This window comes from Ranitomeya imitator, chromosome 9, assembly GCF_032444005.1.
Source record: "Ranitomeya imitator isolate aRanImi1 chromosome 9, aRanImi1.pri, whole genome shotgun sequence".
Lineage (NCBI taxonomy): Eukaryota > Metazoa > Chordata > Amphibia > Anura > Dendrobatidae > Ranitomeya > Ranitomeya imitator.
The window spans coordinates 16,308,752-16,321,767 of record NC_091290.1 but is presented as its reverse complement, the minus strand read 5'-3'; the positions used below and the strand labels follow the sequence as shown (position 1 = coordinate 16,321,767).

Here is a 13,016-nt window from a genome sequence, read left to right as displayed (position 1 = left end):
TTCCCTTATGATGGAGTACCGTAGAGTCTAACTCTTCCACACTTACGTTTTGGAGTTGAAGGTGCTTAATCACATTATGTTCAGAAGTGTCCATCCTCACCTTTTCTCAAATTTCTCAAAATGGACAATTAAAGAATAATTAAATGTTTGGGAGTTCCTGAAACCAAAAATCTCACAATTCAAGTCATCCGACCACAGAACAGATTTTCAGTGACGTAATTTCCAGTCCTTGTGTTGCTCGGTCTAAGGGTGCTTTCACATTTCATTATGTCACCTGTTTAGTGGCCCCATCGGGGTAATGTCTGAACCCCCCGCAAAACAGGATTTGGATGTATGTCATTATGTCACCTGTTTGGTGGCCCCATCTGGGTAACGTCTGAACCCCCGCAAAACGGGATTTGGACATATGTCATTATGTCACCTGTTTAGTGGCCCCATCGGGGTAGCGTCTGAACCCCCCACAAAACGGGATTTGGACATATGTCATTATGTCACCTGTTTGGTGGCCCCATCGGGGTAACGTCTGAACCCCCCGCAAAACAGGATTTGGACATATGTCATTATGTCACATGTTTAGTGGCCCCATCGGGGTAACGTCTGAACCCCCCGCAAAACGGGATTTGGACATATGTCATTATGTCACCTGTTTGGTGGCCCCATCGGGGTAATGTCTGAACCCCCGCAAAACAGGATTTGGACATATGTCATTATGTCACCTGTTTAGTGGCCCCATCGGGGTAACATCTGAACCCGCCACAAAATGGGATTTTGGACGTATGTCATTATGTCACCTGTTTAGTGGCCCCATCGGGGTAACGTCTGAACCACGCAAAACAGGATTTGGACGTATGCACCGATGGGGCCGTAGACTATAATGGTGCTGGCAAAGTGTATATGCGCTTTGCCATGCCTCATTTTGAGCGTGTACGCCTACCAGAGGCGAACACTCAGACATAGTAGGCTGCGTGTTCTCATATGTCCGAATCCTGTTTAGCGAGGGGTTTCAGACAGAAGCCCTGAAGGGGCCACCGGACGGATGTGAAAGCACCCATAAAAAGTCTCTTTGTCACCAAACATTTTGTTTGTTTTTCTACTAAAGATCTTTTTTTCACAATATCTATTTTTTTTTCCTTTTAGTATTTTTATAGATAGTTTCCATGGAGATAGGCTTTGCAGGCGTCCTGTGATCCTTACGTGGGCACAAATGACAACTGATTATACTTGGTATTAAAAAGTGGCACTCCTTAGATAGTTAACATAGGATGTGAAATGAGAGGTGAAGTTTGTGTATTTCAGCACAGTACCATGTGTACCCTGCCATCTAACCTTACAAGAAAAGTTCTATTTCTCCAGCTGCACCTGGCGCCATTCTCCACCGACACTGAGCAGTCATAAACATCCGCTGATGTCACTTCAACAGAGCGACAGTTTGTCTTCCTGATGACAGGGTGGGTCTATTGGTGTTATGCTGATTGACCTTCAGCTCTCAGCTACCTAACTGGGGAAGCTGTCTATCAGCATGACGTCACTAGTCTCGCCCTGTCAACAGGAAGACAAACTGCTGCTTTGTTGACAGGGAGCAGCTGAATCTCTGGCAGGAGCAGTCACAGACATTCACTGATGTCACTTTAACAGAGCGGCAGTTTGTCTTCCTGATGACAGGGTGGGTCTATTGGTGTTATGCTGATTGACCTTCAGCTCTCAGCTACCTAACTGGGGAAGCTGTCTATCAGCATGACGTCACTAGTCTCGCCCTGTCAACAGGAAGACAAACTGCTGCTTTGTTGACAGGGAGCAGCTGACTCTCTGGCAGGAGCAGTCACAGACATTCACTGATGTCACTTTAACAGAGCGGCAGTTTGTCTTCCTGTTGACAGGGTGGGGCTATTGGTGTCATGCTAATTGACCTTCAGATCTCAGCTACCTAACTGGAGAAGCTGGCTGTCAATCAGCATGATGTCAGTAATCCCACCCTGTCAACAGGAAGACAAACTGCTGCTTTATTGACAGGGAGCAGCTGAATCTCTGGCAGGAGCAGTCACAGACATCCGCTGATGTCACTTTAACAGAGCAGCAGTTTGTCTTCCTGTTGACAGGGTGGGGCTATTGGTGTCATGCTGATTGACCTTCAGATCTCAGCTACCTAACTGGAGAAGCTGGCTGTCAATCAGCATGACGTCACTAGTCTCGCCCTGTCAACAGGAAGATAAACTGCTGCTTTATTGACAGAGAGCAGCTGAGTCTCTGGCAGGAGCGGTCAGTGACCGGCGCGGGGTACAACAGACAGGTAGTTGCCTCTGTTAGCAGCTCCATGCCTTATTTTTTTAATGTCCCAGATATTCTCTGTAAATGTAAAGTATGGGCTCGACAAGAAAATTCTCCTGAACTTTATAGACCTCTCCTTGAATTTTACTCCTGAAGAAACTATTGCACATAAAGTTGGTCATATCCCCAAAGCTTCAATCTTCAAAGAACTGCTATGAATGGAGCAGAGGGTCACATATTACAATTTCTGCTTCTCTACATTTCCCCCAAGATGGCGTCTAGCAGAGGATCCTACTATTTATTAGCCGAGCGTATAGTAGCCACCTAGTTTCCGTTTTGTGTAAAGCCACATGAGTTAATTTTATGTAAATTGTATGCAAATGTATACTAATATATAAGCTTTATGGTGTTTCTCGCTATTTCCTTCTGACTTTTTTCAATTTTATTTTTATAATATTTTATACCACTTTTGAATGATGAATATATTTTCTTATCTCCTGCCTTAAGGTTTGTCTTAAAAGCACCCACACATCTTATGAAATCGAGCGTTGTCCCTAGATACAATTGATTTTCCAAAAGCAATAAGTAAATGGTGCTCTCGCGCTTCACTCGATACATATTTAGCGCTAATAAATTACCCTTTCACATATCCCTTTAATGCTCCTTTTTAAGTTCAATTTAGAAAGCAACACATTCCTTGGCTTGATTTTGGGAAGATTAATGACTAAATAAAGATGCAATATTTACAGAAGCCGATTATCTTGGTCACCGTAACCGTCAGGGTCATCGTGACTTCTGGTAAAACCTTGGACAACATATCAACGAGTAGCATCTCCTACTTATCATGACGGGATGTAACCACGATCATATATAACCACCTGATTATTAATGATTGGTTGATAAAAGTCAAATTGTTGCCAAATTCCTAAGTCCCTCCTACTTGTACATTCTACTGTCATTTTCCTTTAAGAATCTGTCCCCAACATAATGGAGGCAGCTCTGTTCTATCAATGACCAGATCTCTTGCGGCCACAAGCTTCTTTAATCTTTAGAGAGTGTTGTTACGTCCATCCTTTCGAGTCTGAGAAGTTATCCTGTAACATTAGCATAATCTATACTGGTGACTGCATGCCCTTTAAGAATCTTTCTCTTGATTTATTCCATTTTGTATCAGCTGGAAAATCAGGAGGGTAATTTTCAGAAAATACTCAATGATTTATGTAGTGAGAGTGTGGCTTTAATTTTATTTAGAAACCTTAATAGCGCTCTCTAGGAAACCCCCAAGGGAGATATTTTCAAGAATTAGGACCGTAAAAGCGTGCGCACAAGAAAGGACTGGTCATTAGAACAGTACTGATGCGTATTCTTTCTTAAAGGTGGACCTGTCACCAGGTGAAAAGTGGCTAATATTTGCTCTTATTTTATTTCCGCTGTTCCACTGAGTATTCTGATTTTTGTTTTTTTGGAATCCGCCATACGGTTCCAGAGATATGGGCCTTTCTATATAGTACAAAGGTTTATGGTCTTTACAATAGGGGCGTGGCTAACAGGGTATTTATGCAGAGCTGCCAAGGGACACGCCCCACAGAATTTTGAGAACCACGCCCCTTTAGAAAAGACTATAAAATGTTGTGCTAACTGAAAAGTCCAATATCTCTGGAACCGTAGGGTGGATTTTAAAGAAACAAAAATTGGAATACTCAGGGGAATAGTGGCAATAACATAGGGCCAGAAACTGGCCACTTTTCACTTGGTCATAGGTCCCCCTTAAAGCAAGTGTCCCATGTATTCCCAGATAAATGCATATTAAAAATTGCATCTTAATTTAGTAATACATGTATTAATTAAGACTCAAGTAGATGGCAAGGAGGGACCATAGTTCAGACCAATTGACAAAAGATGGTGGAGGGGGCAACAATGTATCGAAGCATCATTCTATTGTCCCAAAAGTAAGGGAGATGCCAAGAAGTACTGTACATTGAGCCATATATTGAATTGTGGTCAACACATTTTCCTCTAAATTTTTGGCAGGAAATTAATGTTAAGGCAAAACTGAGAAATACCGCATACATAATACCATTATAAAGTGCCCAAATGTTATATAGTGTCCAAATAAGAGTCCACATTATAATGTCACGTATTTTTCTGATAAAAGTAAGTTTAAGAAGAGCCCGCATTATATTGCCATATCATTGCCATATAATTATACTCTTTTAAAAAGCTTATATAATACCGGCATATAATTCACACATAATAATACTCCGTAAAATGCTGCCATATGATTTACACATAATAATACGCTTACAAGTAGCGTATACAATACCGCCATATTACTCAAACATAATAATACGAGCCCGTGTAATACCGTCATATAATCTACACAAAATAATGCTCTTATAAAAGTGCAATTAATGCTTCCATATAATTTACGCAAAATAATATTCTTACATAAATGTACATAATGCTGTCCTATAATTCACACATAATGCTCTTAAACGGATTCTTCTATATACCGACATATAATTCACACATAAAAATAATCTTACCATTAGCCTACGTAATACTGTCATATAGTCCACACATGACAATACTCTTATAAGGAGCCCAAATAATAGTGACATAAAATGTATACTCTTATAAAAAGCATACACAATACTGCCATAACATCACACATAATAATACCGTCATGAAGAGCCCATATACTACCACTGTAAAATATACGTATAATTAACATACGGTACATAATACCGCCATATAATTCATACATAAAAATAATCTTACCATGAGCCTACTTAATTCTGTCATATAGTCCACACATATGATTTATATATAATATACTCTTATAAATAGCATACACAATACTGCCATATGAATCACACATAATAATACCGTCATGAAGAGCCCATACTGTATAATACCACTTTAAAATATACACATAACTAACATACGGTACGTAATACCGCCATATAATTCACACATAATAATACTCTTTGAGAGAGCAGACATAAAACCTTAATAAGCATCACACATAATACTGTTATGATACGTCTTCAAACTACCACCATATAATTCACACATAAAAACTCCTATCATAAGCCTTCATAATATCGTCACATAGTCCACACAATAAAAATAGTTTTATAAGGCGCTTGCGTGATACTGCTGTAATTCGCACACAATAACACTTGCATGAAGAGCCTGTATATTACCGCCTGAAAACATACACAAAATAATCTAACATACGTCTACATAATACCGCCATATAGTCCGCATATAAAAATGGTTTTATAAGGCGCTTGCATAATACCGCCGTATAATTCACAAACAATAACACTTGCATTAAGAGCCTGTATATTACCGCCTGAAAACATACACAAAATAATCTAACATACGTCTGTATAATACCGCCATATAGTCCGCATATAAAAATGGTTTTATAAGGCGCTTGCATAATACCGCCGTATAATTCACAAACAATAACACTTGCATGAAGAGCCTGTATATTACCGCCTGAAAACATACACAAAATAATCTAACATACGTCTACATAATACCGCCATATAGTCCGTCCGCATATAAAAATCGTTTTATAAGGCGCTTGCATAATACCGCCGTATAATTCACAAACAATAACACTTGCATTAAGAGCCTGTATATTACCGCCTGAAAACATACGCAAAATAATCTAACATACGTCTACATAATACCGCCATATAGTCCGCATATAAAAATGGTTTTATAAGGCGCTTGCATAATACCGCCGTATAATTCACAAACAATAACACTTGCATGAAGAGCCTGTACATTACCGCCTGAAAACATACACAAAATAATCTAACATACGTCTACATAATACCGCCATATAATTTACACATAATAATAGTCTTTTAATGTGCGTACATAGTGCCATCATATAAATTCACACATAATGCTCTTATAACAATTCTGCAAAATACCGCCACATAATTCACAAATAAATATACTCTTACCAAGAGCCTACGTAATACCGTCATACACTCCACACATAAAAATACTGCTATAAAGAGCCTGCAAAAAAAACTGAGAAATAATTCGCACATAAAGCAATAATTTAATTCCTGAATAACACCGCCATACACCATTCTACAACAATAAATATAACTGTACGTCTGGAGTCCTCCTTGGAAACGATGGCTCGGGGCAATTGCCCAGTTTGCCCCCTCCTAAAACCAGTCCTGTTTTCAGTTCGGCTCAGAATCTTTTTCTCTGGAGTCAACGTCATAAATTATAAAACCTTTACACACGGCGCCACAGTCCTGAACGACGAGCCTGCGCTAAATAATAAATTTTCTTTTTTTTTGTAACGAGGCTTTTTCCTGTGAAAATGAAACGCGACTTTGCCTAATGTTGAACAACCTTTGCTGATACGCATTTTGTTATACCGCACGCATGCATTATGCATCGCACGGCTCCGGGTTATGAATGTGCTTTCAGCTGGTTTAAGTCTTCGCTTATGTCTGATTCATAGGAAATTTCATTAATCTCTACAGAAAAAAAGGGACCTTGCAGTGAGCTGCGGATTGGAGATGAACCCAGGGCTGTGGGTTAGAATGAATCAGCAGGAAAAGGTTGTAGAAACCCATTCTGGACGGTGTAAGCAGAAGGAACGATTCAGAAATCGACAAGAATCCTTCTCCGGAAACGAGTCTCTGCGTTTAACGGACCATTTCTAGCTTCCATTAACATTGTGTTTTCTGAGTGCTGATATGTAGATACTTCTTTTAATCAAAAAATTGAATTATATCACTTGTTTTCTGTAATTAAAGGGTTATCCCGACCCCTTCAATAGGCAGCGACCACATAATTCGGCGATAATCCGTTGGCCTAGATCATGGGTGGGCAATTAATTTTTCCGAGAGGCCACATGTTTGACTGTGAGTGTTGTGAAGGGTCGCACCGTCTGGTCGACATTTATTCTGCTTATTGTTATTGTTTCATATGAATTTTTATCACTTAATGTTGGGCAGAATTAAGTACGGTGACTTGTTATGATAAGGCAGCGAATCAACACCGTATAAGTCACTGCTTTTTATAAAGTTTATATATAGCAGTAAATCATACAGCTTCCGACACAGTATGATGCCCCCCACACACTATGATCTCTCCACAAAGCCCCCTACACAGTATTATGTATTCAGAAAGCCCCTACACAGTATTATGTCCCCACACAGTCCCCTTACACAGTATTATGTTTCCACACAGCCCCCTTACACAGTAGTATGTCCCCACACAGTCCCCTTACACAGTATTATGTCCCCACATAGTCCCCTTACACAGTATTGTCTCCACACAGTCCCCTTACACTGTATTATGTTTCCACACAGCCCCCTTACACAGTAGTATGTCCCCACACAGCCCACTTATGTAGTATTATGTCCCCACACAGCCCCCTCACACAGTATTGTGTCCCACACAGCTCCTTTACACAGTATGATGCCCCCACATAGTATAATGCCACCACACAGTCCCTAAAAAAGTCAGATGTCCACTCAAACAGTATGATCTCCCCACGAAGTCATTTACACAGTATTATGTCTCCACACAGCCACTTACACAGTATTACGACCCTGCAAAGCCCCTTACACAGTATTGGGCCTCCACACAGCCCCCTTACACTGTATTATGTCCCCACACAGCCCCCTTATTATTATTATTATTATTATTATTATACATTTTTATAGCGCCATTTATTCCATGGCGCTTTACATGTGAATACGGGGCAAATATAGACAAATACATTAAACATGAGCAGATAACAAGGCACACGAGTACATAAGGAGGGAGGACCCTGCCCGCGAGGGCTCACAGTCTGCAGGGGGTGGGTGAGGATACACTGTATTATGTCCCCACACAGCCCCCTTACACAGTATTATGTTTCCACACAGCCCCCTTACACAGTATTATGTCCCCTCACAGTCCCCTTACACAGTATTGTCTCCACACAGTCCCCTTACACAGTATTATGTTTCCACACAGCCCCCTTACACAGTATTATGTTTCCACACAGCCCCCTTACACAGTATTATGTCCCCACACAGTTCCCTTACACAGTATTATGTCCCCACACAGTCCCCTTACACAGTATTATGTTTCCACACAGCCCCCTTACACAGTAGTATGTCCCCACACAGTCCCCTTACACAGTATTATGTCCCCACATAGTCCCCTTACACAGTATTGTCTCCACACAGTCCCCTTACACAGTATTATGTTTCCACACAGCCCCCTTACACAGTCGTATGTCCCCACACAGTCCCCTTACACAGTATTATGTCCCCACACAGTCTCCTTACACAGTATTATGTCCCCACACAGTCCCCTTACACAGTATTGTCTCCACACAGTCCCCTTACACAGAATTATGTCCTCGCATAGACCCCTTACACAGTATTATGTCCCCACACAGTCCCCTTACACAGTATTATGTCTCCACTCAGCCCCCTTACACAGTATTATGTCTCAACACAGTCTCCTTACACAGTAGTATGTCCCCACACAGTCCCCTTACACAGTATTATGTCCCCACATAGTCCCCTTACCCAGTATTGTCTCCACACAGTCCCCTTACACAGTATTATGTTTCCACACAGCCCCCTTACACAGTAGTATGTCCCCACACAGTCCCCTTACACAGTATTATGTACCCACACAGTCCCCTTACATAGTATTATGTCCCTACACAGCCCCCTTGCACATTATTAAGTCTTCATACAGCCCCCATGCAGAATTATGTTCACAAACAGCCCAATATGCAGATTCATGTCCCTCACACAGCCCCTCAAACAGTATTATGTCCCCACACAGCCCCATGCAAAATTATGTTTACACACAACCCTTTTATACATTATTGTGTGACCACATCCCCCCCTTTCATAGTTCAATATCCCTCACACATCCTCCATGCAGAATGATATCCCCAAACAACCCCCACACACAGTATGATGTCTTCCACACAGCCCCCATGTGCAGTAAGATGTAAAAAAACCAACTACTCTCCTCATCTCTTGCTCCTGCAGTTTTGGCCTGCGGAGTGTACTGAAGCACAGCAGGCACCACTTTAGTGATGTAATAATTTCTGCTGCACTTTGCAATGCACAGGCTCAATAATGGATGAGAGAGGGCTGTCTGCTCCCTGTTACATCATTGATTTCTCTGGTATCCATATCCTGGGGATACAGATACCAGTGAAAGTGAGATTCCGGGTGGAGGGCAGTCGCATTGTGCAGGACACCACTGCAAAAAGCCCTTTGGCTGTGTCAGTCCGTGAGCCGGACCAGAGCAGCAGAGATCCACGTGTTCCCCATGAGCCGCACTTTGCCCACATTTTGTCTAGATGATATGACCAAGAGATCACACATTTTCTGTAAAGCAGCTACATAATACATGGATCCCGGGCATGAGCTGATTTTTGTTGGGCCCTTTAGATGATGGACCTGAGCACGGAACATTTTCCTCCCCAGGTTGCATGCATGGTTGAGATTTTTATGCTTCATGTCTTAGGACAACTGAATGTTATCGCTGATGTTGTACATAACAGTGTGGAGGCAATGCATGGAGGAGGAGCTGGATCTACCAGTAGGACCATTGGACATTTATCTACAGGGTTCCAAAAGGAAGAACAGTTTCTATATGGAAAATTTGCACATAAATAAATTGAATGATGTATATGTAAATGATGCTTAATAAATGTTAATTAGGCACTCCCCTAAGTGCTGTGAAATGCCGCTAGAAGTTGTGAGAGGTGCGTTACATTGTAAGAGCAGACATTTTGACATTACTAAGAATTAAAAAAAAAATAAATGTGCAATGCTAAAACATCATGAACTCTGGTGTGAAAAGTTCAAATAAAGAAACCCTATAATTAGAGATGAGGAAACCAATTTGCAAGACATTGGTCCAGCCGCCTTGTCAGTTGTCCATGGTTGCTGGGCAGGAGACCTGAGAACTGACTTCTATGTACCCGAAACCCTGACACCTTTTCTGATCTCAACTAATTTCTGCAGCTTCAAACACACATCCCACCATGCCAGGGTCCAGGTAAGAAGCGGTTTTCAGAACTCCAGTCCAGCGGCAATGCAATACTAATACCTTAATAATAGATGCAGTTTAAGGTGCCTGACAATATGTTCTTTTAGGCTCCTGAGATGGAGTCCAACTTACAATTTCTAATGCTTTTTCCATAAAGCTATTACGACTTATGTAACCAAATTTTGTGCACATGTGAAAACTGTATTTTGCGCCAAAAACGGTCATTCATTTTCGATATTTCTCTTTTTTCTTTCAGAATACTGGAACTCCAGAAGGACCAAACACACACAAAGTATGAATGTTGAACAAGATGACATTACATCCACAGCAGATGATGATAGGTCCTAGGTTCAACAGGGCCTTATTTGACCCCCTTTTTATTGTGCTGTTGGCTCTTCAGCTTCTCGTGGTGGCCGGCTTGGTTAGGGCTCAGACCTGTCCATCTGTATGCTCCTGCAGTAACCAGTTCAGCAAGGTGATTTGCACGCGGAGGAACCTACGTGAAGTTCCAGATGGTATATCCACCAACACAAGACAGCTGAACCTTCATGAAAACCAGATCCAAATAATCAAGGTGGACAGTTTTAAACACTTAAGACACTTAGAAGTTTTACAGTTGAGTAGGAATCACATTAGGACGATTGAAATCGGGGCCTTCAATGGCTTGGCAAACCTAAACACATTGGAACTGTTTGACAATCGTCTGACCACCATTCCAAATGGAGCTTTTGAATATTTGTCCAAACTGAAAGAACTTTGGCTGAGGAACAATCCTATAGAAAGCATTCCATCGTATGCTTTTAACCGCATCCCTTCACTACGTAGATTGGATTTGGGGGAAATGAAAAGATTATCCTATATCTCAGAAGGAGCATTTGAAGGGCTTTCCAACCTTAAGTATTTGAACCTTGGGATGTGCAACCTAAGAGAAATCCCCAATCTTACCCCTCTTGTAAAACTCGACGAGCTAGATCTTTCTGGGAATCACCTTTCAGTTCTTAGGCCAGGGTCATTTCAAGGGTTGACCCATTTGCAAAAACTTTGGATTATGCATTCCCAAATTCAGGTAATTGAAAGGAATGCGTTCGATGACCTTCAGTCTCTCGTGGAGCTTAATTTGGCACATAATAACCTAACTTTACTGCCTCACGATCTTTTTACACCTCTCCATAATTTGCAACGGATTCAGTTGCACCACAATCCTTGGAACTGCAACTGTGACATACTTTGGCTCAGTTGGTGGTTGAAGGAGATAGTGACGACCGGCAGTACGTGTTGTGCTCGTTGTGCTACTCCCCCCAGTTTAAAAGGAACTCACATTGCGGAGTTGGACCAGAATTATTTTACTTGTTACGCCCCTGTGATTGTGGAGCCGCCTGCTGATCTGAATGTTACCGAAGGAATGGCTGCTGAACTCAAATGTCGGGCGTCTACGTCATTGACTTATGTTAGTTGGATTACTCCGAATGGATCAATCATGACCCATGGAGCTTACAAAGTGCGTATTTCGGTGCTTAATGATGGCACTTTAAACTTTACTAATGTGACAGTGCGGGATACAGGATTGTATACATGCATAGTGAGTAACTCAGCAGGGAACACCACTGCCTCAGCGACGCTGAATGTGACTGCGACCGATACTGGTTACACATACTTTTCCACCGTCACTGTAGAGACTATGGAACCATCTCAGGATGAGGCGAGGACCACGGAACATCATGTGGGTCCTACACCAGTCATTGACTGGGAAACCACAAATGCAACCACCTCGCTCATGCCACAGAGCACAAGATCCACAGAGAAGCCCTATACCATCCCAGTTACAGATGCAAACAGTGGAATGCCAGGGATTGACGAGGTTATGAAGACCACCAAAATTATTATTGGCTGTTTTGTAGCCATCACCCTAATGGCAGCTGTCATGTTGGTTATTTTCTACAAAATGAGGAAGCAGCACCATAGGAAGAATCATCACGCTCCGACGCGGACTGTTGAGATTATAAACGTGGATGACGAACTCACAGCAGATACGCCTATCGAGAGTCACTTGCCTATGCCCGCAATAGAACACGAGCATCTAAACCACTATAACTCTTATAAGTCTCCTTTTAATCACACGACAACAGTGAACACAATAAATTCAATACACAGTTCTGTGCATGAACCTTTATTGATTCGCGCAAGCTCTAAAGACAATGTACAGGAGACTCAGATCTAAAAAAAAATCCACAGCGCAACAGACTAAGAGCAAAAACAGACAATTTATATTAAAAAAAAGGAACGAAAATGACTGGGCTAAATCTACTGTTTCCAATAAAAAGTGTCTTTACATAAAAAAAAAAGAAATAATAAAAAAAAAAAAACAAAGAAATTTATTTATTAAAAATTCTATTGTGATCTAAAACCAATGAAATCCTGTGTATTCCTCCAGATACCCAAGTTCTCATATTTTCCAACCTAAATTCCATCGGGATGACCTAATTGTAGAGATTTTTTTTTTTTTTTTTTGTCAAATCTGTTATGGGATTTTTTTTTTTATTGCGCGCTGAAGGCTTAAATTGGTTTATGGTTTTGTTTTTCTAAATCCTTGCCAACAGGGGAATCCTTCGCAAGAGATTCTCTGTCTGATATTGGAAATGGTTTACAGGGAATGACTCGTCATCAACCGGTAGATTCACAAGAAG

General features: G+C 41.3%; 1 protein-coding gene across 7 annotated transcripts in view; it reads left to right on the top strand.

Annotated features, from left to right (window-relative positions):
* LRRC4C (leucine rich repeat containing 4C) overlaps window positions 1-12,736 on the top strand; it is a 988,240-nt gene extending 975,504 nt beyond the window's left edge. For all 7 annotated transcript variants that reach the window (XM_069740438.1, XM_069740440.1, XM_069740441.1 and 4 more), the window contains one exon: window positions 10,589-12,736. In XM_069740438.1, the coding sequence (XP_069596539.1) occupies window positions 10,631-12,550 (1,920 nt within the window). In that variant the 5' untranslated portion in view covers window positions 10,589-10,630 and the 3' untranslated portion in view covers window positions 12,551-12,736. The remainder of the gene's footprint in view (window positions 1-10,588) is intronic.
* Window positions 12,737-13,016: the final 280 nt, after the last annotated feature.